This window comes from Oncorhynchus nerka, linkage group LG2, assembly GCF_034236695.1.
Source record: "Oncorhynchus nerka isolate Pitt River linkage group LG2, Oner_Uvic_2.0, whole genome shotgun sequence".
In the NCBI taxonomy this organism is placed as follows: Eukaryota; Metazoa; Chordata; class Actinopteri; order Salmoniformes; family Salmonidae; genus Oncorhynchus; species Oncorhynchus nerka.
In genome coordinates this window covers 20,341,464-20,368,672 of record NC_088397.1, presented here as the reverse complement: position 1 = coordinate 20,368,672, position 27,209 = coordinate 20,341,464, and the positions used below count along the sequence as shown (strand labels likewise).

At 47.4% G+C, this 27,209-nt stretch overlaps 1 protein-coding gene across 1 annotated transcript; it reads left to right on the top strand.

The window, feature by feature from the left end:
* The first annotated feature begins 18,905 nt into the window (after window positions 1-18,905).
* Window positions 18,906-22,664, top strand: LOC135572558 (chromobox protein homolog 2-like). Its single transcript, XM_065020755.1, has 2 exons — window positions 18,906-18,977; window positions 22,016-22,664. The coding sequence occupies exons 1-2, from the start codon at window positions 18,946-18,948 to the stop codon at window positions 22,374-22,376; spliced, it is 393 nt and encodes a 130-aa protein (XP_064876827.1). The 5' UTR covers window positions 18,906-18,945; the 3' UTR covers window positions 22,377-22,664.
* The last annotated feature ends 4,545 nt before the right edge of the window (window positions 22,665-27,209 follow it).

Here is a 27,209-nt window from a genome sequence, read left to right as displayed (position 1 = left end):
GCAATATTGCTCCAGAATATTAATGTTTTGTTGAAGACCTTCTTTGGTTGGTGATAGAAGTACCAAGTCATCAGCATATAGCAGGTATTTCACCTCTGTGTCAAATAGTGTGAGTCCTGGGGCTGGAGATTGGTCCAACATGTCTGCTAATTCATTGATATAAATGTTGAAAAGATTTGGACTCAAATTGCAGCCTTGTCTCACACCTCGACATTGTGAAAAAAATTCTGTTCTTTGGTTTTTGATTTTTATTGCACACTTGTTTTCTGTGTACATACATTTTATTAAGTTATACACCTTACCACCAAGCCCACTTTGTAGCATTTTGTAGAATAGCCCTTCGTGCCAAATCGAATCAAATGCTTTTTTAAAGTCAATAAAGCAAGCAAAGATTTTGCCCTCTTTTTTTGGTGGACATGTTTATTAATTAGTGTGTGTAAGGTGTATATATGGTCAGTAATGCGATGGTTAGGAAGAAAGCCAATTTGACATTTACTTATTACATTTTTTTCTTGAAGAAAGGTTTGAATTCTTGAATTCAAAATGCTACAGAAAATCTTTCCCAAGTTACTGTTGACGCAAATTCCCCTGTAATTATTGGGGTCTGATTTGTCTCCACTTTTGTGGATAGGGGAGATGAGCCCCTGGTTCCAGACATCAGGGAAGCAGCCAGAAGTTAAAACCATGTTGAACAATTTAAGCACAGCATTTTGCAACTCAGGTGTGCTGTTTTTCAGCATTTCATTTCTGATGTTGTCTACACCACAAGCCTTTTTTGATTTAATAGATTTTAGCTTTTCATTTAGTTCTTGTTGGGTTATTGGGTAATCTAATGGATTTTGGTTGTTTTTAATGACTGATTCAAAGATGTTCAATTTTTCTTTAATTTCTAATTGGTTCTGTTGTAAGTCGTTTTGTGGGATGTTTTTGTATAGATTATCAAAATAAGTTTTCCAAATTCCTACATCTTGTATGACTAATTCTTGTGGCTTTGTTGTGCTTAAATTGTTCCACATGTCCCAGAACTGATTTTGGTCAATTGCGTTTTCAATTTCATCAAGTGTCTTGTTGGTATAATTCAATTTCTTGCATTTCAGTGTTTGTTTATAGTGTTTCAGAGTTTCAAAGTATTCATATCGTAGCTCTGGGTTGTTTTGCTGCTTATGTTTTTTGTTTGACATTTGTCTTAGGTGTTTTCTAATTGTTTTACATTCATTATCAAACCATTTGTCAGAAACATTTTGATTTTTGCTTCTGATGTTGAATTGCTTTGGTTTTCTCAAATTTGTTTTCGATGCTGCTTTTTGGAATATGCAATTGATGTTTTGGGTAGCTGAATTGACACCATCTTTATTGTTTTGGTACTGTGAGTTATTGAAAAACTGTATAGAGTTCATCATTTCATTTGAGTTCAATGTTTCAATGAATGTCTCTGCACTGTTTGGAGCCCATCTGTATGATTGGTTTATGTTGTAAAGTTTATTGGGCTGTTTTTTTGAATGAATATTGCCGGTTAATTTCTTCAGAAACACGTTGATCTGACTGTGATCTGACAATGGTGTCTGTGGTCTGACAGTGAATGCACTAATGGAGGATCATTTCTCTCTCCCTTTGTATCTCTCTCTCTCTCCCGTTGTATCTCTCTCGCTCTCTCTCCCTTTGTATCTCTCTCTCTCCCTTTCTATCTCTCTCGCTCTCTCTCCCTTTGTATCTCTCTCTCTCCCTTTGTATCTCTCTCTCTCTCTCTCCCTTTGTATCTCTCTCTCTCTCTCTCTCTCTCTCTCTCTCTCTCCCTTTGTATCTCTCTCGCTCTCTCTCCCTTTGTATCTCTCTCTCTCTCTCTCCTTTGTATCTCTCTCTCTCTCTCTCTCTCTCTCTCTCTCTCTCTCCTTTGTATCTCTCTCTCCCTCCCTTTGTATCTCTCTCGCTCTCTCTCCTTTGTATCTCTCTCTCTCCCTTTCTATCTCTCTCGCTCTCTCTCCCTTTGTATCTCTCTCTCCCTTTGTATCTCTCTCCCTTGTATCTCTCTCTCTCTCTATTCTCTCTCTCTCTCTCTCTCTCTCTCTCTCTCTCTCTCTCCTTTGTATCTCTCTCTCTCTCCCTTTGTATCTCTCTCTCTCTCCCTTTGTATCTCTCTCTCTCTCTCCCTTTGTATCTATCTCCCTCTCTCCCTTTGTATCTCTCTCTCTCTCTCTCTCCTTTGTATCTCTCTCTCTCCCTTTGTATCTCTCTCTCTCTCACTCCCATTGTATCTCTCTCTCTCCCTTTGTATCTCTCTCTCTCTCTCTCTCTCCCTTTGTATCTCTCTCTCTCTCTCTCCCTTTGTATCTCTCTCTCCCTCTCCATCTCTCTCTCTCTCTCTCTCTCTCTCTCTCTCCATTTGTATCTCTCTCTCCCTTTGTATCTCTCTCTATCCCTTTGTATCTCTCTCTCTCTCTCCCTTTGTATCTTTCTCTCTCTCCATTTGTCTCTCTCTCTCTCTCCCTTTGTATCTCTCTCTCTCTCTCCATTTCTCTCTCTCTCTCTATCTCTCTCCCTTTGTATCTCTCTCTCTCTCCCTTTGTATCTCTCTCTCTCTCTCCCTTTGTATCTATCTCCCTCTCTCCCTTTGTATCTCTCTCTCTCTCTCTCCCTTTGTATCTCTCTCTCTCTCTCCCTTTGTATCTATCTCTCTCTCCATTTGTATCTCTCTCTCTCTCTCCCTTTGTATCTCTCTCGCTCTCTCTCTCTCCCTTTGTATCTCTCTCTCTCTCCCTTTGTATCTATCTCCCTCTCTCCCTTTGTATCTCTCTCTCTCTCTCTCCTTTGTATCTCTCTCTCTCTCCCTTTGTATCTCTCTCTCTCCCTTTGTATCTCTCTCTCTCTCTCCCTTTGTATCTCTCTCAATGAACTCCTCTCTCTCTCTCTCTCTCTCTCTCTCCCTTTGTATCTCTCTCTCCATTTCTCTCTCTCTCTCTCTCACGGAACCCTTTGTATCTCTCTCTCTCTCCCTTTGTATCTATCTCTCTCTCTCTCTCGAAACCCCTTTGTATCTCTCTCTCTCTCCATTTGTATCTCTCTCTCTCTCTCGGAAACCTTTGATTCATCTCTCTCGGAACCCTCTCTCTCTCTCGGAACCCTTTGTATCTGGCGTGACTCATCTCTCTCCTTTGTACTCATCTCTGTGCTCTCTCCATTTGCTATTCTCTCTCTCATCTCTCCCTTTGTATCCCATCTCTGTCTCTCATCTCCATTTGAACCCTATCTCTCAGTCTGACATCATTTCTAGATTCTCTGGGCGCGACTACATCTCTGTGCTAGATTCATCAGTGGCTCTCTCACGGAACCCTGTGCTAGATTCATCAGTGGCGCGACTACATCGAACCCTGTGCTCTCCATTTGTATCATCACGGAACCCTGTCTAGATTCATCAGTGGCTCTCCATTTGCTATTCATCAGTCTCTCTCTCCATTTGTATCAGTGCGTCTCATCATCACGGAACCCTGTGCTAGATTCATCTCTCTCTCTCTCATCTTTGATTCATCAGTCTGACTCATCATCACGGAACCCTGTCCATCATTGGCTTACATCATCACGGAACCCTGTCTAGATTCATCAGTGGCTCCCTCACGGAACCCTTGTATCTCTGACTACATCTCCACCCTGTGCTAGATTCATCAGTGGCGTGACTACATCATCACGGAACCCTGTGCTAGATTCATCAGTCGACTACATCATCACGGAACCCTGTGCTAGATTCATCAGTCTGACTACATCTCACGGAACCCTGTGCTAGATTCATCAGTGAGTGTCTACATCATCACACCCTGTTAGATTCATCAGTGCTCTCATCTCACGGAACCCCTTTGTCATCTCTGACTACATCATCCGGAACCCTTTAGATTCATCTCTCTCTCTCACGGAACCCTTTGCTAGATCATCAGTGGCATGACTACATCTCCGGAATTTGACTACATCTCACGGAACCCTGTGCAAGATTCTCTCATCTCACGGAACCCTTTGAATTCATCTCAGTGACTACATCTCCACCCTGTGCTAGATTCATCAGTGCGCGACTACATCATCACGAAACCCTCTAGATCATCAGTGGCGCGACTCCATCATCACGGAACCCTTTGATTCATCAGTGGCGTGACTACATCTCTCTCCTGTTGATTCATCTCTCATCACGGAACCCTGTGCTAGATTCTCTACATCATCACGGAACCCTGTGCTATCTCTCTCTCACGGAACCCTGTGCTCCCTTTCAGTGGCATGACTACATCATCACGGAACCCTCTAGATTCATCAGTCTCTCTGTGCTAGATTCATCTCATCATCACGGAACCCTGTGCTCATCAGTGGCGCGACTCATCATCACGGAACCCTGTGCTAGATTCATCAGTGCGTGACTACAACGGAACCCTGTGCTAGATTCATCAGTGGCGCGACTACTTCACGGAAGGCTAGATGGCCACATCATCCTGCTAGATTCATCAGACTACATCATCACGGAATTGTGATTCATCTGTGGCGACTACATCGTCACGGAACCCTGTGCTAGAATCTGGCTCAGAATGGACCTGGTTGTGCATGACTACATCTCCAAGGTTTCATGCAATGACTGCTAGATTCATCAGTAACATCATCACGGAACTGTGCTAGATTCATCTGGCATCGATCATTTCACGGAACCCTGTGAGATTCATCAGTTCCTGCTTCATCAGGGTTTCCACCCTGTGCTAGATTCATCAGTGGTTTAAGATGTTTTCAGTGGTAAGATCATCACGGAACCCTGTCTAGATTCATTGAGAATCATAACCCTGTGTAGATTTCTGTCATCATCACGGAACCCTGTGCTAGAAATGAAAATCATCAGAATCAGGGGCAAGAACCCAGTGCTAGAATCAGTGACTAAATCATCACGGAACCCTGTGCTAGATTCATCAGTGGCGCGACTACATCATCACGGAACCCTGTGCTAGATTCATCAGTGCGTGGACTACATCATCACGGAACCCTGTGCTAGATTCATCATACATCATCACGGAACCCTGTGCTAGATTCATCAGTGGACTACATCGTGAACTAGATTCATCACATCATCACGGAACCCTGATTCATCAGTGGCGTGACTACATCTAGATTCATCAGTGTGCTAGATTCATCAGTGGTGACTACATCATCACGGAACCCTGTGTAGATTCATAGATGACTACATCAGAACCCTGTGCTAGATTCATCAATGGCATGACTACATCATCACGGAACCCTGTGCTAGATTCATCAGTGGCGCGACTACATCATCACGGAACCCTGTGCTAGATTCATCAGTGCCGTGACTACATCATCACGGAAACCTGTGCTAGATTCATCAGTGGCGCATCATCACGGAACCCTGTGCTAGAATCGCGACTACATCATCACGGAACCCTGTGCTAGATTCATCAGTGGCGCGACTACATCATCACGGAACCCTGTGCTAGATTCATCTGTGGCGCGACTACATCATCACGGAAACCTGTGCTAGATTCATCAGTGGCGCATCATCACGGAACCCTGTGCTAGAATCGCGACTACATCATCACGGAACCCTGTGCTAGATTCATCAGTGGCTAGATTCATCAATGGCGACTCACATCATCATCACGGAACCCTGTGCTAGATTCATCAGTGGCATGACTACATCATCACGGAACCCTGTGCTAGATTCATCAGTGGCATGCATCAGTGAACCCTGTGCTAGATTCATCAGTGGCGCGACTACATCATCACGGAAACCTGTGCTAGATTCATCAGAACCCTGTGCTAGAATCGCGACTACATCATCACGGAACCCTGTGCTAGATTCATCAGTGGCGCGACTACATCATCACGGAACCCTGTGCTAGATTCATCAGTGGCGCGACTACATCATCACGGAACCCTGTGCTAGATTCATCAGTGGCGCGACTACATCATCACGGAACCCTGTGCTAGATTCATCAGTGGCGCGACTACATCATCACGGAACCCTGTGCTAGATTCATCAGTGGCGCGACTACATCATCACGGAACCCTGTGCTAGATTCATCAGTGGCGTGACTACATCATCACGGAACCCTGTGCAAGATTCATCAGTGGCGCGACTACATCATCACGGAACCCTGTGCTAGATTCATCAGTGGCGCGACTACATCATCACGGAACCCTGCTAGATTCATCAGACATCATCGGAACCCTGTGCTAGATTCATCAGTGGCGTGACTACATCATCACGGAACCCTGTGCTAGATTCATCAGTGGCGTGACTACATCATCACGGAACCCTGTGCTAGATTCATCAGTGCCGTGACTACATCATCACGGAACCCTGTGCTAGATTCATCAGTGCCGTGATTCGGAACCCTGTGCTAGATTCATCAGTGCCGTGACTACATCATCACGGAACCCTGTGATAGATTCATCATCATCATCGCATCACGGAACCCTGTGCTAGATTCATCAGTGGCGCGACTACATCATCACGGAACCCTGTGCTAGATTCATCAGTGCCGCGACTACATCATCACGGAACCCTGTGCTAGAATCATCAGTGGCATGACTACATCATCACGGAACCCTGTGCTAGATTCATCAGTGGCGTGACTACATCACCACGGAACCCTGTGCTAGATTCATCAGTGCAGTGACTACATCATCACGGAACCCTGTGCTAGATTCATCAGTGCCGTGACTACATCGTCACGGAACCCTGTGCTAGATTCATCAGTGAGGTGACTACATCATCACGGAACCCTGTGATAGATTCATCAGTGCCGTGACTACATCGTCACGGAACCCTGTGCTAGATTCATCAATGGCATGACTACATCGTCACGGAACCCTGTGCTAGATTCATCAATGGCATGACTACATCGTCACGGAACCCTGTGATAGATTCATCAATTGCATGACTACATCATCACGGAACCCTGTGCTAGATTCATCAATGGCATGACTACATCATCACGGAACCCTGTGCTAGATTCATCAATGGCATGACTACATCGTCACGGAACCCTGTGCTAGATTCATCAATGGCATGACTACATCATCACGGAACCCTGTGCTAGATTCATCAATGGCATGACTACATCGTCACGGAACCCTGTGCTAGATTCATCAATGGCATAGATTCATCAATGGCATGACTACATCATCCACGGAACCCTGTGCTAGATTCATCAATGGCATGACTACATCACCCTGTGATAGATTCATCAATTGCATGACTACATCGTCACGGAACCCTGTGCTAGATTCATCAATGGCATGACTATCATCATGACTCACGGAACCCTGTGCTAGATTCATCAATGGCATGACTACATCGTCACGGAACCCTGTGCTAGATTCATCAATGGCATAACTACATCGTCACGGAACCCTGTGATAGATTCATCAATGGCGTGACTACATCATCACGGAACCCTGTGCTAGATTCATCAGTGGCATGACTACATCGTCACAGAACCCTGTGCTAGATTCATCAGTGGCGTGACTACATCATCACGGAACCCTATGATAGATTCATCAGTGGGCCCCCGATGTAAATTGGAACAGCAGTAGAAAGTCAACATTTATACTTACGGGTAGCCAAAAATAACTCAGTGATAGCCACATTATCATTTGACAGTATTTGCATATTTCCCAGCAGCCTTTGCACAACAATTAAAAATAAGACATTTCTGTATACCAAATATATTTATTGTCATCAATATATTCAAATATTTAGGTAACTGGTATATAGTGGCATTTTCAAAAAAAAAAAAATTCAGAAACTTGACTGGGATGTGTTGTTGACCAAATTACTTGTAGGCCTGTTTTTCAGTGCCTAATAGCATGAGGTCTTTCACAATGGTTTGTGTTGAACAGTGTGATTGACATGACAAATCCTGTGTTGAACTATAGGGTCCTGTGTGTAGATAACTGGCGGACCATGCAAAATTAATATTGAGATTTTGTGGGCCCCCCTATGGCCGAAGGCCCCAGTGCACGAGCACCGCCAGCATATCCGCCACTGCAGGTAAACTATGAGGTCATGTCTTCTTTCCTCTCTCATCTCTCTTTTCTTCTCTCTCTTTCCCTCAATCTCCTTTTTTCCTATAAACTAACAAGATCAATAGCCACACACACACACACCACACACACACAACCTCAATCTGACTCTAAAACAATAATCATACCAACATGTACAGTATAGCATGAACGGCTAAGGCAGATAGATAAGACAACCCCTTACAGACAACATCACACGCATGCGCACACGCACACACACACACACACAAACCAAAACACACTACCACATAAATTCACCAAACCTAGATCAACATCTCTGACTTGTTAAGGCACCGTTTGTCAGCTGCTCTGGGAGTGACTGTGTGACTCCGGTACTAATTGGCACTGGTGCTAAATTTAGTAGAAGAGATGTCGAGTCCTTTTGATCAGACGGCTCCGAATCTCCAAAATCATACTCAGCCTCGCAGGCAAGTTTACCCGCCTCCCCACTCTCCCCATCTGTCTGTCACTGGGGAATAGGTGAACTATTCCATATGTCAGACTTGTCAATCACCCACGGAATATGGGACTTTTTCTCTTCTTCTTCTCCCCGAGCTGGGTAGATAGAGCTCCTCTGTCGGAGAATTCTTCTTCTTCTCCCCGAGCTGGGTAGATAGAGCTCCTCTGTCGGAGAATTCTTCTTCTTCTCCCCGAGCTGGGTAGATAGAGCTCCTCTGTCGGAGAATTCTTCTTCTTCTCCCGAGCTGGGTAGATAGAGCTCCTCTGTCGGAGAATTCTTCTTCTTCTCCCCGAGCTGGGTAGATAGAGCTCCTCTGTCGGAGAATTCTTCTTCTTCTCCCCGAGCTGGGTAGATAGAGCTCCTCTGTCGGAGAATTCTTCTTCTTCTCCCCGAGCTGGGTAGATAGAGCTCCTCTGTCGGAGAATTCTTCTTCTTCTCCCCGAGCTGGGTAGATAGAGCTCCTCTGTCGGAGAATTCTTCTTCTTCTCCCCGAGCTGGGTAGATAGAGCTCCTCTGTCGGAGAATTCTTCTTCTTCTCCCCGAGCTGGGTAGATAGAGCTCCTCTGTCGGAGAATTCTTCTTCTTCTCCCGAGCTGGGTAGATAGAGCTCCTCTGTCGGAGAATTCTTCTTCTTCTCCCGAGCTGGGTAGATAGAGCTCCTCTGTCGGAGAATTCTTCTTCTTCTCCCCGAGCTGGGTAGATAGAGCTCCTCTGTCGGAGAATTCTTCTTCTTCTCCCCGAGCTGGGTAGATAGAGCTCCTCTGTCTGAGAATTCTTCTTCTTCTCCCCAAGCTGGGTAGATAGAGCTCCTCTGTCGGAGAATTCTTCTTCTTCTCCCGAGCTGGGTAGATAGAGCTCCTCTGTCGGAGAATTCTTCTTCTTGAGTTCTGGGTGTTTATTTATTTTTCAATGTCATCATGGGTGGTTCGGAACCTCAAGACAAGAATATTAATCAAAACATTCTCTGAGAGAGGAATTTTAATCGTTGGATTAATCAATCATTGTAAATGAGACAGGTCTGTCATCGCTCTGTGGGGAGACAGAGTCTGCCAGAGTTATTCAAGATACAATCACAGGATTTAATATTTTGATACAATTATGATATTGTATATCAAACCATGCTTTTCCTGAAGTACATGGATCAGATATCGAAACAAATCATGCTGTTAGCTGGATATTTCACAGGATGGTGTGACCAAACTTCACTTTCATTTGTTCCTTGCAATCCATATCATAACACTGACTCCCTTTAACACGTGACAGAATGCTGGTCTAAAGCAGTGAGAAATAGCACAGCACTAAAAGGCATTCACAGCGCCATATGGAAGTTAGGCACAAGGAGATAAGAAAATGAATAGCTTTCTGTAGGTAGGGTACACTTCACACTCTCTGAAAATATACCATTAACCAGCACTAAAAATATAGATAGAGTCACTGCCTTCAATCTCTCTCTATCTGCACTGTTGCTTGACTGAGCACTTGCACCGGGATGCCTTTGGAACCGTCTCTGTGAGTGACAAGAAGAACAACTAGAGGAGAGGATGCTGTGTTATGGATGAGTGATGCAGATGGGGCTAAGGAGACTGGGCCTGTAAGTCGTACAATACAGTAGCAGTGTGTGTGGGTGTGTTTGTGTGTGTGTGTGTGTGTGTGTGTGTGTGTGTGTGTGTGTGTGTGTGTGTGTGTGTGTGTGTGTGTGTGTGTGTGTGTGTGTGTGTGTGTGTGTGTGTGTGTGTGTGTGTGTGTGTGTGTGTGTGTGTGTGTGTGTGTGTGGTGTGTGTGTTTACTGCAATCATGGTTATGGTGGGTCAAGTGCCAACTTCATCTCCAGTAAAGGTCCACTCCGTACCTTGGAAACTAATAAATAATCTACTTTGAGCTGTGTAAGTGATGTGATGTTCTGCAAGAGGCTCTCATGGTAATTAATACATTTTTCATAATCCGGCCAAATAGCTAAATAAAGGGACTGTGGAGAGATTGATCTCGTTGGCGAGAACGTTTATAAAAGACAGAAATCATACTAAAAGCATCATCTAAACAAGACATATAAAGTCCAAGGTTGCTTGGTGAATATACACTCTCCTTTAATAGGAGCCGGCTCGTACACTGCAATTCTTTCTCTTTTTCCCCCATGAGTTCATTTTTACAGCTAAATGTTGGTATCTGTTATTGACTCCAGCAATATCTTCTGTTTCCATTCTAAGTGATGGTGCAAACAAGGACACGATGCAGATATGAGACTAACTGTCAAAACAACCGAGTAGCAAGAGATACATTTTCACCTCAGAGGAAGTTCATTAGCTGTTACTCGTACTTGGAGTCATTAAGTACGTTTGACTATGGATATTTATTGAATATGTGAAGTCATGGACCTTTATAAACAGATGATCACTACATTGACCCCAGGCTGTTATGTATACGTTACTTACTGCAAGTAAGAGATGCATAACAGTGATTTATGTTAGCACAGTGGCAGCCAAAACATATGGACAAATATGGACAAACTGAAAGACATTTCAGCCAATGACTTGCTCAAACCATTTGACATATCAATCATTCCCATTCTAATACAGTCTAATGCTGACAATGATACGGTATATACCCAACACTACAGCAACGTAGTCAAATCATGGATCAGTGTAAAAGGGATGTGTCACGTCCTGACCTTAGTTACTTTTTTATGTCTCTGTTTGAGTTTGGTCAGGGCGTGAGTTGGGAGGTGGGAATTCTGTTGTGTATTCTAGGTTTTGTATTTCTGTGTTTGGCCTGGTATGGTTCCCAATCAGAGGCAGCTGTCGATCGTTGTCTCTGATTGAGAACCAGAAGAGGAGGAAAACCGTTACAGAACTACCCACCACAACCGGACCAAGCAGCATGGTAACCAGGAGCAGAGGGTTCTGGACTCCTGGACTTGGGAGGAGATACTGGAAGGCAAGGTACCCTGGGCCCAGGCTGGGGAATATCGTCGCCCCAAGGAAGATCTAGAGGCAGCGAGAGCTGAGCGGCGGAAATATGAGGTAAGGCAGCGCAACAGGCACGAGAGGCACACGGGGAGATTGGCGGAGTCAGGCGATAGACCTGAGCCAACTTCCCGTGCTTACCGGGAGAATCGCAGTACTGGTCAGGCACACTGTTATGCGGTCAAGCGCACGGTGTCGCCAGTACGCGCTCATAGCCCGGTGAGGTCGCCAGCCCCCCGGAAGTACCATGCGAGAGTGGGCATCCAGCCAGGGTGTATTGTGCCGGCTCAGCATGTTTGGTCTCCGGTATGCCGGTGTGCTGTGTCTCCGGGGCACTGGGAGTGTGCAGTGCGCCCTATGCCTGCGCTCCGCCCATGCCGGGCGAATGTGGGCATTGAGCCTAAGGGAGAGGTGCAAGTGGTATGCACCAGATCTCCAGTGCTCACCCACAGCTCGGTTCAACCTGTGCCTGCACTCTGGAGGGTCCGGGCTAAAGGGGTCATCCAGCCTGGAGGAGTGGTGCCAAGGCTGCGCACCAGAGCTCCAGTGCTCCCCCACAGCCCGGTCCATCCGGAGCCTCCTCCACGCACCAAGCCTCCTGTAGGTCTCCCCAGCCTGGTGGGTTCTGTGGCAGCCCCACGCACCAGGCTGTCTCTCCGTCTCCTCCCTCCAGGTTCTCCCATCTGTCCGGAGCTGCCAGAGCCGCCCGTCTGTCCGGAGCTGCCAGAACCGCCCGTCTGTCCAGAGATGCCAGAGCTGCCTGTCTGTCCGGAGCTGCCAGAGCAGCCCGTCTGTCAGGAGCTGCCAGAGCCGCCCGTCGGTCAGGAGCTGCCGGAGCCGCCCGTCGGTCAGGAGCTGCCGGAGCCGCCCGTCAGTCAGGAGCTGCCGGAGCCGCCCTTCACTTTGCCGCTGCCGGAGTCTCCCGTCTATTCGGGGCCCGCTGCAAGGGTCCCCAGTCCGAGGTCGGCGGCGAGGGTCGCCGCTCCAAAGGTGCCATTTAAGTGGGCCAAGACTATGGTGGAGTGGGGTCCACATCCCGCGCCAGAGCCGCCACTGCGGACAGATGCCCACCCAGACCCTCCCCTATGGGTTTAGGTTTTGAGGCCGGAGTCCGCACCTTTGGGGGGGGGGGGGGTACTGTCACATCCTAACCTTAGTTCCTTTTTTATGTCTCTGTTTTAGTTTGGTCAGGGCGTGAGTTGGGGTGGGCATTCTATGTTGTGTATTCTAGGTTTTGTATTTCTGTGTTTGGCCTGGTATGGTTTCCAATCAGAGGCAGTTGTCGATCGTTGTTTCTGATTGACAACCATACTTAGGCAGCCTGTTTTCCCACTATGGGTTATGGGTAGTTGTTTTCTATCTCTGTGTCTGCACCAGACAGAACTGTTTCGTGTTGGTCTATTTTTGTTATTTTGTCTTAGTGTTCTGAGTTAAAATGAATATGAACATGGACACTTACCACGCTGAGTATTGGTCTGATCCTTCCTACTCCTCCTCAGAAGAGGAGGACAACCGTTACAGGATGTATATTCTGCAAACTAGCATCAAAAGCAAATGATGGTAAGGAATATTCTTTACATACAGTCCTTGCTAATTCATCACATAATCTCACATACTTCCTGGTCTGAGGTGACCACTGCCGTCCCAGAGAACTGTTAGCTAACTGTCAGCATCTTCTCCCGGCATGCTGCATCTCGTTAGCACCCTTGTCTAATTCATTAGTATGAAACCAGGGCCAATCTGCTGGGAGAAATAAGGGTCCGTGTCCCAAATAGCAACTTATTTCCTATGTAGTGCACTACTTTTGACCAGGGTCCATAGGGGTCTGATCAAATGTAGTGCACTATGTACGGAATAGGGTGCCATTTGGAAAAAAAGCAAGGTGAAAAGAGGCAGCATCTAAATACTGCTTGTCAACAACCACCCAGAGCTCTGGAGAATCACATCTTCACAGTTTCTTAGAGAGGAGAGGAGACAACTGACATCTAGCCAAGATCATATCGCATATCAGATGAAGAAACAGAGAACGCTGTAATGAAATCACAAGCGTGTCATCCTCCCATAGAGCCGACACAGGGGACTTCACAGCTAATGGCGCGGAGATAAAATGATGAGCGTCGAGAATATCTTTGTTTTTTGTTTTGCTGTGTCTGATACAATCCTATGGAACAATGTAAATTGTAAATACGAGGGGACAGTACATTTAGGATAGATCTCCTGATCCGCAGCACTAGGAAACCCTGTATTGTGTTTACAGTGTCATGCTGAGAACTCCAACTGACAAATATGACCATCTGTCTGGAAGGAGCGTATTTCTACCCCGTATTGTATTCAACTATAGGCTTCTACATAACAACCAAGATATAGTCCGTTCTACCTGATACATTCAGCAGCATCCCTGTATGAGACTCAATAGACAGCATCGCTGACTGGAGGCAATCCCTACTGTATCTAATGCAATTAGTGGTGTCCACTGTTCAGACAGAGGTCTGCAGGGCATGGACCAAATGATTGGGTATCCATCAGCACGTGTGGAGAGTGGCTGTCAGATCACAGAGAGGAGTCGGCTGTGAATCTACACTGTATGTGTGTGTGTCATTCTGTCTCTAACACACACACACACACACACATACACACACACACACACACACACACACACACACACACACACACACACACACACACACACACACACACACACACACACACACACACACACACTGAACGGGAGTACAGTTCAAGGACCTCTGCATCAACCTTGCTGCTGGCTACTAACTCCCTTCTCTGGCAGCGGTTCATGTGATGCAACTCTCCTCTCCTTGTGTAAGAGCTGCACTTAACCTCCCCTTAACCCCTGACCCCTCTTCCCAGGACGTCACTGACACATTACAGACAGGCCCTCTTCACAGAAACACACACACACACGCACGCGCGCGCACGCACGCACGCACGCACGCACGCACGCACACGCACACACACACACACACACACACACACACACACACACACACAGGGACACAGAGCAGCACAAACAGAACCCTGAAATCCCGGCTGATACTGTGTAGACTGTAAGGGCCTGTGTAGTGAGTCATACCAACACACGGAGGGAATCAAATGAGCGATGAAACATGGACGGTGAGCCACGGCCTCTGGAACATATACAAACATGCGTCTGATTACTCTCTGTGGTTGGAAGTGAATTTGGATTGAGAATTTGAATGACTTCATAGCCTTGTTTGAAAGGTAAAGAGAGAGAGATAGCGAGAAAGAAAGACGAGAGCAATGAATGTAGGTTACCACTGTTACTGGTTCTGTGATGCTTTAGACTGGTTGTTAGCTGAACTAGCTGTTTTAGACTGGTAGCGAACTGAACCAGCTGTTTTAGACTGGTAGCTATCTGATCCAGTGTTTTAGACTGGAAGCTATCTGATCCAGTGTTGTAGACTGGTAGCTAACTAAAGCAGCTGTCTTGGACTGGTAGCTAACTGAACCAGCTGTTTTGGACTGGTAGCTAATTGAACCAGCTGTTTTAGACTGGTAGCTAACTGAACCAGCTATTTTAGACTGGTAGCTAACTAAAGCAGCTGTTTTGGACTGGTAGATAACTGAACCAGCTGTTTTAGACTGGTAGAGCTTGACACATATTGACACAGATTAACACTGACTGTCATCAGGCAGTAACTGACAGTATTCTGCCTTGGCCTGGGTGTAAAAGACATTAGATACAATAACACAGGTCACTAAGGATGGAGCCCTTTCCCACTCAGTCTCATAAGAACCAGGCTCTAACTCAAAGTGAAAGAAATTGTGTTCCAGTGCTGTGTTTATCTTTACATCATGCTGTTGGGCTACCGGTGGACTCCCCTCTGGATCACATGGCAGAGGGAGGGAGGAGAGGGAGACATGGGTAATGTGTTACTGTGACCCAGTACCCAGGAGCTATAGGTTCTAGGGATTAGCAGAGGGAGAGACGTGCCTAGACCCAGTCAGCCCTCCGCTGCCTCACCAGCTCAACACTGCACGGCCAGACAGAACGAAATACCACTGCATACTTCTCAAACAGGCTCGCATTACTCCCCCCTTCGAACTGTGATGTCTGCGAATGCTCTCCAATGCAATGGGACTTCTGTTGTGGAAGGATAAGGTGGAGAAAGTGGAGGGAAAGAGGAAATTCTCCCCCTAATTACTCATTTGTCCCTGTTTGTTTTCATCTGCGCTGCCTTACTTTATCATAGCATCTCAGACCTGGATCCCCTTCCAAAATCAGCTACATTCATCTGCTCCATTGTGATGGATGGGTAGCGGCCATTCACATCCCGCTCTGCTCCTGGGTCTGAACGAGGAAACTCCAACCCCTCATCCTCTACCCTTCAATCGAGCAGGCTTTGAGTTACAGTGAGGGAAAAAAGTATTTGATCCCCTGCTGATTTTGTAGGTTTGCCCACTGACAAAGAAATGATCAGTCTATAATTTTAATGGTAGGTTTATTTGAACAGTGAGAGACAGAATAACAACAACAAAAATTCACTAATTTGAATGACGGAAATAAGTATTTGACTCCTCTGCAAAACTTGACTTAGTACTTCGTGTCAAAACCCTTGTTGGCAATCACAGAGGTCAGACTAATCTTGTAGTTGGCCACCAGGTTTGCACAAATCTCATCCACAACCCATTTTCAATGCCCTGGCTGAGGGAAGGAGGTTCTGACCCAAGATTTGATGGTACATGGCCCCGTCCATCGTCCCTTTATGCGGTGAAGTTGTCCTGTCCCCTTAGCAGAAAAACACCCCCAAAGCATAATGTTTCCACCTCCATATTTGACGGTGGGGATGGTGTTCTTGGGGTCATAGGCAGCATTCCTCCTCCTCCAAACACGGCGAGTTGAGTTGATGCCAAAGAGCTCCATTTTGGTCTCATCTGACCACAACACTTTCACCCAGTTGTCCTCTGAATCATTCAGATGTTCATTGGCAAACTTCAGACGGGCATGTATATGTGCTTTCTTGAGCAGGGGGACCTTGCGGGCGCTGCAGGATTTCAGTCCTTCATGGCGTATTGTGTTACCAATTGTTTTCTTGGTGACTATGGTCCCACCTGCCTTGAGATCATTGACAAGATCCTCCTGTGTAGTTCTGGGCTGATTCCTCACCGTTCTCATGATCATTGCAACTCCACGAGGTGAGATCTTCCATGGAGCCCCAGACCGAGGGAGATTGACAGTTATTTTGTGTTTCTACCATTTGCGAATAATCACATCAACTGTTGTCACCTTCTCACCTACCTGCTTGGCGATGGTCTTGTAGCCCATTCCAGCCTTGTGTAGGTCTACAATCTTGTCCCTGACATCCTTGGAGAGCTCTTTGGTTTTGGCCATGGTGGAGAGTTTGGAACCTGATTGATTGATTGCTTCTGTGGACAGGTGTCTTTTATACACATTCTGGCCCTTCTTTGGACACTGTGTTAACAACCCTCCAGGCAAGTTTCAATGCCATACATGGCATTCCGTGGCCTCCAATTGCTCTTAAATACAAGTAAAACTAAATGCATGCTCTTCAACCGATCGCTACCTGCACCTGCCCGCCTGTCCAACATCACTACTCTGGACGGCTCTGACTTAGAATACGTGGACAACTACAAATACTTAGGTGTCTGGTTAGACTGTAAACTCTCCTTCCAGACCCATATCAAACATCTCCAATCCAAAGTTAAATCTAGAATTGGCTTCCTATTTCGCAACAAAGCATCCTTCACTCATGCTGCCAAACATACCCTTGTAAAACTGACCATCCTACCAATCCTCGACTTTGGCGATGTAATTTACAAAATAGCCTCCAATACCCTACTCAACAAATTGGATGCAGTCTATCACAGTGCAATCCGTTTTGTCACCAAAGCCCCATATACTACCCACCATTGCGACCTGTACGCTCTCGTTGGCTGGCCCTCGCTTCATACTCGTCGCCAAAGTCACTGGCTCCATGTCATCTACAAGACCCTGCTAGGTAAAGTCCCCCCTTATCTCAGCTCGCTGGTCACCATAGCATCTCCCACCTGTAGCATACGCTCCAGCAGGTATATCTCTCTAGTCACCCCCAAAACCAATTCTTTCTTTGGCCACCTCTCCTTCCAGTTCTCTGCTACCAATGACTGGAACGAACTACAAAAATCTCTGAAACTGGAAATACTTATCTCCCTCACTAGCTTTAAGCACCAACTGTCTGTCACGAGTGGCGCTCGGCGGTCGTCGTCACCGGCCTATTAGCTGCCACTGATTGTCTTTCCTCCCCCTCCTTGTATGTTTATTGGTAGCACCTGTTTATGTATGATTAGTTTGTCTTTATTAGACAGCCGGCCCGCCTGGTTGTTGTGCGGGATTATTTCAGTGTAACCTTCGGCTCTGTTGTAGAGGTACGTGTTAGTGCCTGGTCGTGACTTTTCCGTTGTACATTTTCATTCCCTGTGTTTGGGGCCGTTACTATTGTGAGCACCCTGTGGTGCGTTGGTGCTATTAAAGACGCACAGCATTGCACTCTCTGTCTCCTGCGTTTGACTCCACACCCACGACACCCGGAGCATTACAGAATCCCGCACCTATCAAATTGAATGGAGTCAGCAGTAGCAGCAGCCAACCCTCTCCCATCGATGGAGGAACGGGTTCTCCACCACACCACCGTTCTCCATCGGATCGGATCCGCGATGGATCAAGTGATGGAGAGAATGGACCGATGGGAGAGGAGTGGTCTCCTCTCTCCACCTTCGGCACCCCGGCTCCGGACTCCCCATCTCCCGACTCCAGCACCCTCCGTCTGACGCTACCGAGGGCTTATGATGGAGCGGCGCGGGCTGCCAGGGGTTTCTGCTTCAGCTGGAGCTATACCTGGCCACCGTCAGACCCACTCCCTCAGGAGCGGAGAGGGTGAGTGTCCTCATCTCCTGCCTCACGGGTCGTGCTCTGGAGTGGGCGAACGCAGTCTGGAATGGCCCAGACTCAGCGCAGGAGCACTACCCAGAGTTTTCCCTCCGCTTCAGTGCCGTGTTTGATCACCCTCTAGACGGCCGAGCGGTGGGAGAACGACTTTTTCATCTCAGGCAGGAGAGGAGGAGCGCCCAGGATTACGCGCTGGGGTTCCGAACCTTGGCAGCCGGATCTGGGTGGAACGACAGGGCCCTTATGGACCACTACAGGTGTAGTCTCCGAGAGGACGTCCGCCGGGAGTTAGCATGTCGGGCCACCACTCTGTCACTGGATCAGCTGATTGACATGTCCATTCGACTGGACCATCTGCTGGCTGCCCGCGGGCGTTCAGAGAGGGTCCTGTGCGTTCCACCACCCAGCCCCTCCGCTCCCATTCCGATGGAGTTGGGAGGGGCTGCGCCGAGGGGTACCGGAGGAGGAGGCCTTCCCTGCACCAACTGTGGTCGGACACACGTCTGATCGGTGCTGGGGGGGTCCGTCTGGGAGTAGAGATGGCAGGCGGAACGCTTCTCGATCATCCCAGGTGAGTCTGCATCAAACTCACCCAGAACCCCCTGTTGGCCACATGTTTGTCTTAACCTTTTTTCTTCACTTTTTCCCTCTTCCCAGCATAGGGCGCTAGTCGATTCAGGCGCAGCTGGGAACTTCATGGATCGCGGACTCGCCCTTAAGTTAGGGGTTCCGCTGGTGCCGATAGATTCTCCTTTCCCCGTGCACTCCCTAGATAGCCGGCCATTAGGGTCAGGGATGGTCAGGGAGACCACGGCCATACTGGACATGGTGACGCAGGGGAATCATAGGGAGCGTATCAGTTTTTTTATTATTGATTCGCCTGCATTTCCAGTGGTGCTGGGGACTCCCTGGCTGGCCCGGCACAATCCTAACATTTTGTGGAAACAGGGGGTTCTCCAGGGGTGGTCAAAGGAGTGTTCTGGAAGGTGTTTGGGAGTTTCCATCGGTGCCACGTCGGTGGAGAGTCCAGACCAGGGTTCCACGGTGTGCATTCCCCCCGAGTATGCCGATTTGGCAATCGCTTTCAGTAAAGTGAAAGCGACTAAATTACCACCTTATCGACCGGGAAGGGATTGTACGATAGATCTCCAGGTAGACGCTGCGCTTCCCAAGAGTCACGTGTACCCGCTGTCCCAGGAGGAGACGTTGGCAATGGAGACATATGTCACGGAGTCGCTGGGACAGGGGTACATTCGGCCCTCCATTTCACCCGTCTCCTCGAGTTTCTTTTTTGTGAGGAAAAAGGAGGGATGTTTGCGTCCGTGTATTGATTATAGAGGTCTAAACGCCATCACAGTGGGGTATAGTTACCTCTCATCGCTACGGCGGTGGAATCATTCCACGGAGCGCAGTTCTTCACAAAACTGGATCTCAGGAGCGCGTATAGTCTGGTGCGTATTCGGAAGGGAGACGAGTGGAAAACCGCATTTAGTACCACATCAGGCCACTATGAGTACCTCGTCATGCCGTATGGGTTAAAAAATGCTCCAGCCGTTTTTCAATCCTTTGTAGACGAGATTCTCAGGGACCTGTGCGGGCAGGGAGTGGTTGTTTATATCGAGGACATTCTGATCTACTCGGCCACTCACACCGCGCATGTGTCTCTGGTGCGCAAGGTGCTTGGTAGACTGCTGGAGCATGACCTATACGTCAAGGCTGAGAAATGCGTGTTCTCTAAACGAGCCGTCTCTTTTCTGGGATATCGCATTTCCACCTCGGGGGTAGTGATGGAGGGCGACCGCATTAGGGCCGTGCGTAATTGGCCGACTCCAACCACGGTAAAGGAGGTGCAGCGGTTTTGGGTTTTGCCAACTACTACCGGAGGTTTATCCGGGGTTTTGGCCAGATAGCGGCTCCCATTACCTCACTGCTGAAGGGGGCCCGGTGCGGTTGCAGTGGTCAGCAGAGGCGAACGGAGCATTCAACAAGTTGAAGGCGCTGTTCACTGATGCGCCCGTGTTGGCGCATCCGGACCCCTCTCTAGCATTCATAGTGGAGGTGGACGCGTCCGAGGCTGGGGTGGGTGCCGTGCTATCGCAGCGCTCGGGTACGCCACCAAAACTCCGCCCCTGCGCTTTCTTCTCAAGGAAGCTCAGCCCAGCGGAGCGTAACTATGATGTGGGGGACCGGGAGTTGCTAGCGGTGGTTAGAGCTCTGAAGGTGTGGAGACACTGGCTTGAGGGGGCTAAGCACCCCTTTCTCATCTGGACCGACCACCAGAACCTGGAGTATATTCGGGCAGCTAGGAGACTTAACCCACGTCGGGCAAGGTGGGCCATATTCTTCACCCGGTTCCGGTTTACTTTGTCTTATAGACCGGGCTCTCAGAACGTAAAGGCTGACGCACTGTCCCGCCTTTACGACACGGAGGATGGGTCCACCGAACCTGCTCCCATCCTTCCCGCCTCAAAGCTGGTAGCACCAGTGGTATGGGAGGGGGACCCGGACATCGAGCGGGCGTTACGGGCTGAACCCGCGCCTCCTCAGTGTCCAGCGGGGCGAAGGTACGTGCCGCTTGGTGTTCGGGACAGGCTGATTCGGTGGGCTCATGTCCTACCCTCCTTGGGTCACCCTGGGGTGACGAGGACAGTGGGGAGCCTTCAGGGGAGGTATTGGTGGCCTACTTTGGCTAAGGACGTTAAGGGTTATGTCTCCTCCTGTTCAGTGTGCGCTCAGAGTAAGGCTCCTAGGCACCTTCCTAGAGGGAAGTTACAACCCCTCCCCGTTCCACAGCGGCCATGGTCACATCTGTCCATAGATTTCCTGACCGATCTTCCGCCGTCTCAGGGGAACACCACGGTTCTAGTGATTGTGGATCGGTTCTCTAAGTCCTGCCGTCTCCTCCCGTTGCCCGGTATCCCTACAGCCCTACAGACTGCGGAGGCGTTATTCACCCATGTCTTTCGTCACTACGGGGTGCCGGAGGACATCGTTTCTGATCGGGGCCCCAATTCACGTCTCGGGTATGGAGAGCGTTCATGGAACGCTGGGGGTCTCTGTCAGCCTGACCTCCGGTTATCACCCCGAGAGTAATGGGCAGGTGGAGAGAGTGAACCAGGAGGTGGGTAGGTTTCTGCGGTCGTATTGCCAGGATCGGCCAGGGGAGTGGGCACGCTACATTCCCTGGGCTGAAATGGCTCAGAACTCACTACGCCACTCCTCTACTAACGTGTCCCCTTTTCAGTGTGTGTTGGGGTACCAGACGGTCCTGGCACCATGGCATCCGAGCCAGACCGAGGCTCCTGCGGTGGAGGAATGGGTACAGCGCTCCAAGGAGACCTGGAGGGCCGTCCAGGAATCTCTACAACAAGCGAGTGGACGGCAGAAGAGGAGTGCTGACCGCCACCGCAGTGAGGCCCCCGTGTTTGTACCGGGGGACAGGGTCTGGCTCTCGACCCAAAACCTACCTCTCCGCTTGCCCTGCCGGAAGCTGGGTCCGCAGTGTGTAGGGCCCTTTAAAGTCCTGAGGAGAATAAACGAGGTGTGTTATCGATTACAACTCCCTTCCTATTATCTTATTAACCCCTCGTTTCATGTGTCTCTCGTCAGGCCGGTGGTAGCTGGTCCCCTGCAGGACAGTGAGGTGCTGGAGGTCCCCCCCCCTCTGGACATCGAGGGGTCCCCGGCGTACACGATCCGGGCCATTCTGGACTCAAGACGCCGGGTGAGGGGCCTGCAGTACCTCGTGGACTGGGAGGGGTACGGCCCGGAGGAGAGGTGCTGGGTACCGGTGGGGGACATCTTGGATCCATCCATGTTGAGGGATTTCCATCGCCTCCATCCGGATCGCCCTGCACCTCGTCCTCCGGGGCGACCTCGAGGCCGGTGTCGGCGCGCTGCAGGAGCCGCGCGTCAGGGGGGGGGTACTGTCACGAGTGGCGCTCGGCGGTCGTCGTCACCGGCCTATTAGCTGCCACTGATTGTCTTTCCTCCCCCTCCTTGTATGTTTATTGGTAGCACCTGTTTATGTATGATTAGTTTGTCTTTATTAGACAGCCGGCCCGCCTGGTTGTTGTGCGGGATTATTTCAGTGTAACCTTCGGCTCTGTTGTAGAGGTACGTGTTAGTGCCTGGTCGTGACTTTTCCGTTGTACATTTTCATTCCCTGTGTTTGGGGCCGTTACTATTGTGAGCACCCTGTGGTGCGTTGGTGCTATTAAAGACGCACAGCATTGCACTCTCTGTCTCCTGCGTTTGACTCCACACCCACGACACCCAGAGTATTACACTGTCAGAGCAGCAGATTACTGCACCTGTACATAGCCCACCTATAATTTAGCCCAAACAACTACCTATTTCCCAACTGTATTTAATTCATTAATTAATTTAGCTCCTTTGCACCCCATTATTTTTATTCCTACTTTGCACATTCTTCCATTGCAAATCTACCATTCCAGTGTTTTACTTGCTATATTGTATTTACTTTGCCACCATGGCCTTTTTTTTGCCTTTACCTCCCTTATCTCACCTCATTTGCTCACATTGTATATAGACTTGTTTATACTGTATTATTGACTGTATGTTTGTTTTACTCCATGTGTAACTCTGTGTCGTTGTATGTGTCGAACTGCTTTGCTTTATCTTGGCCAGGTCGCAATTGTAAATGAGAACTTGTTCTCAACTTGCCTACCTGGTTAAATAAAGGTGAAATAAAATAAATAAATAACTACAGGTAACAAACTGAGATTAGGAGCACTCCCTTTAAGAGTGTGCTCCTAATGTCAGCTCGTTACCTGTATAAAAGACACCTGGGAGTCAGAAATCATTCTGATTGGGAGGGGGTCAAATACTTATTTCCCTCATTAAAAAGCAAACACATTTTGTTGTTATTCTGTCTCTCACTGTTCAAATAAACCTACCATTAAAATTATAGACTGATCATTTCTTTGTCAGTGGGCAAACGTACAAAATCAGCAGGGGATCAAATACTTTTTTCCCTCACTGTACATTCAACAGCAGACATGGGTTGATATACTATTTGAAATTGTTTCAAATACTTTATCTGTGCTTGATTGAGCTCGTCTGACTCAATAGACCAATATAAAAGTCCCACAACTGCAAATCCCCGGCCAACTGGCACATCAGGCATGCTGAAGAATTCCGCCAACACTCAAAGAATTTGAAAGATTTTTAATATTATTTGAATCCAGATCTGTTCAACAGTGCTGTGTTGCTGCTCTGCTCTGTACAGGAGGCACATTCGACAGTCTTCTGTCCCACAGCACTCACTGAGGTGGAACCCAGGGGGGTTCTTCTATCTGCCATTTATAAGGCATAATTTGGTCATTTGTTTGTCAGTATTGAGATTTAAAAACTCTTTTCACAGAACAGCGCTAACAATGTCCATCTTGATATGGAAAACATTTTTGGTAGTTTTTCTTTCAATTGTGTGGCTCTGTGCTATAAATAGAAATGTCCATGCTGACAGTACCAAATACTCAGTTAGAGTGCAGCCTTTTTTATATTCTGTGATATCAAACTGAATTATGAGCCTCCTTTAAATGATATGCTGTATCCCTTGCTTTTCATCTTCTCTAACGTTCCTCATTTTGAATAACATGCCACAAATAAGCCTGTTTCTTCTAATGAAATAACACCATTTGGAGTGTCTCGTATGAGCAGAAGATATGGTTATTCTAAAATAAAATACATCTGTAGGGCAGATTCTCCTCAAGCCCGGTGTGAAATAATGTTTCATTAAAAGTGACAAATATCTGATTGATAAAGATCTAATTGAAAGCTAAATGTGCAGTTGATGACAGAGTAGGAGGCGGGGAGGAATGAGAGAGCAACCTGTGAAAATTGCAACCACACACCAAAGCTTTGTTTTGACACGAGGAACGAAGGAAAGAGGGAGAACACACGTTCTCCTACTGCTGTGCACCCAGTTTTGATTCTGCTGATGTGTGATTGCAGAGTGAAAATCTTACTCGAGATGTCCAGCAATGTTTTCATTTAACAGCTTACAGCAACGTCGATTGTGTACTTTTGTCGTTGCTCAACAGTGATTTTCAAGAAAGTATGACGTGAGTGCTTATATTGTGTGGAGTAACAGAGTAGACAGGCCGGTGTATGTTGCACAGAACCCAGGGTATGTCATTACATATTAGGGTCAGTGTTACTACATTAGAATAACTGCCTGAATTAAAACGAAACCGGCTAGCAACTACACTACATGTAACTACAAAGTACATACCATTTCTTCACCCAACCTTTTGCAATTACTTAGACCTGAAGTAACAGTGGTAGGTACCATAGAACTAATTGTACTTACATATCTGGTTACGAGGTAATTACATGAGTTATTCCCACATGGTTACAGTGTAATAATACCACAGGAATGTAAAGTGGTCTTCCCAGGACTACGTTCTGTGCACATCACTGACTCTATAATATTCATGACTGGGAGTTTCTCTATATCCATCTTCACGTGATAAAAAAAAATACAGGCACCATTTCATAACAAAACACATTGTTATAGGATGCACCCTAAATGGCACCCTGTTCCCTGTATAGTGAACTACTTTTGACCATAGTCTTATGGGCCCTGGTCAAAAGTAGTGCACTATAAAGGGAATATGGTGCAATTTGGGATGGCGCCATGGAGTATGTCTGAATTGTAGCTATCCCAGGGATCCACTCAGCTATTCCAATTCATATACAATAGCCACATATTTATACGCGAAAACGCCGGCAATAGAGCAGAGTGAGTTTTGTTGAGAGAAATTTGGGATCCAAACAATGTGACTTTTTTCCTCGTCTCCCCCGACACATAAACTACTGCAGCATAAATACTGGAGGCTGAGACAGGAGGGGTATGGAGACAGTGTGGCCTCATCCGATGATACCCCCGGACAGGGCCAAACAGGAAGGATATAACCCCACCGACTTTGCCAAAGCACAGCCCCCACACCACTAGAGGGATATCTTCAACCACCAACTTACCATCCTGAGACAAGGCCAAGTATAGCCCACAAAGATCTCCGCCACGGCACAACCAAAGGGGGGTTGTCAAACCAGACAGGAAGATCACATCAGTGACTCAACCCACTCTAGTGACGCACCCCTCCTAGGGATGGCATGGAAGAGCACCAGTAAGCCAGTGACTCAGCCCCTGTAATAGGGTTAGAGGCAGAGAATCCCAGTGGAGAGAGGGGAACCGGCCAGGCAGAGACAATGTCGTGGAAATGTCCTCAATTTACCAAATCATGGGAGCAAACCACACACACAACTCAGAGTTAGTTATCAAAGTCCATCTTTAATTACATGAGCTCTATCACAAACCTGTGACTCTCAGGTAATTCAGTGTCTCTCAGTGAATTCTCTGAGAGCCCCCTTACAATGCAACTGAGATCCTTTAATAGCAAAGAACACACATAGTCAGACAGCATAGACATAATAAATCGTTCAGCTTTGTCTCCTTACTCAAACCCCAGAACCATAAACCAACCCTCCATATCAACAGGCATATATCAAATTCTAAATACAACCAATCCTGGACAAGCTCACGGAGAGGAGAGTGAGGCTATAGGTTAAGATAAAAGGGAGCATGAGAATGAAATCCAGACACTGCCACCCTCCTTTCCCCACTAGAAAAAGGTAGGGAGTAAAATATATGTTTACACATGATGACACTTTGACCTCTCCCCTCTCAAACTCATGCAACTTAGTCTTGACATAGAACAGATAACTGCAAACCCCGCCACAGTATTATACAAAAATACCATTCTGATGAGAAGTAACTTACACACATTTGATGAATATAAAACATCTTACATATGTTACCAACAAATTCTGAATCTTCCACGACAACAGCAAGGGCGGTTCGTTGGTCCAGAGCCTTTCCGTTCACCTTCACACTCCTGGGCCAAACTACACTCAATCATATGACCTACTGAAGAGATGAGTCTTCACTAAAGACTTAAAGGTTGAGACCGAGTTTGCATCTCTCACATGGGTAGGCCATACCATTCCATAAAAATGGAGCTCTATAGGAGAAAGCCCTGCCTCCAGCTGTTTGCTTAGAAATTCTAGGGACAATTAGGAGGCCTGCGTCTTGTGACCATATCGTACGTGTAGGTATGTACGGCAGGACCAAATCAGAGAGATAGGTAGGAGCAAGCTCATGTAATGCTTTGTAGGTTAGCAGTAAAACCTTGAAATCAACCCTTGCCTTGACAAGAAGCCAGTGTAGGGAGGCTAGCACTGGAGTAATATGATCAAATTTTGTGGTTCTAGTCAGGATTCTAGCAGCCATATTTAGCACTAACTAAAGTTTATTTAGTGCTTTATCCGGGTAGCCGGAAAGTAGAGCATTGCAGTAGTCTAACCTAGAAGTAACAAAAGCATGGATTAATTTATCTGCATCATTTTTGGACAGGGGCCATGATTATTTTCATCATTGTGTCAGTAGATATAGTACTAAAACACTTGAGTGTCTCTCTTGATCCTAGGTCCTGGCAGAGTTGTGCAGACTCAGATTCAGAGTTGTGAAGACTTCCAGTTTGGTGTGGCGCCATTTCCGTTCCAATTTTCTGAAAGCTTGCCTCAGAGCTCGGGTATTTTCTGTAAACCAGGGAGCTAGTTTCTTATGAGAAATGTTTTTAGTTTTTAGGGGTGCAACTGCATCTAGGTTATTGCGCAAGGTTAAATTGAGTTCCTCAGTTAGGTTGTTAACTGTTTTTTTTTCCTTTGACGTCCTTGGGTAGGCAGAGGGAGTCTGGAAGGGCATCAAGGAATCTTT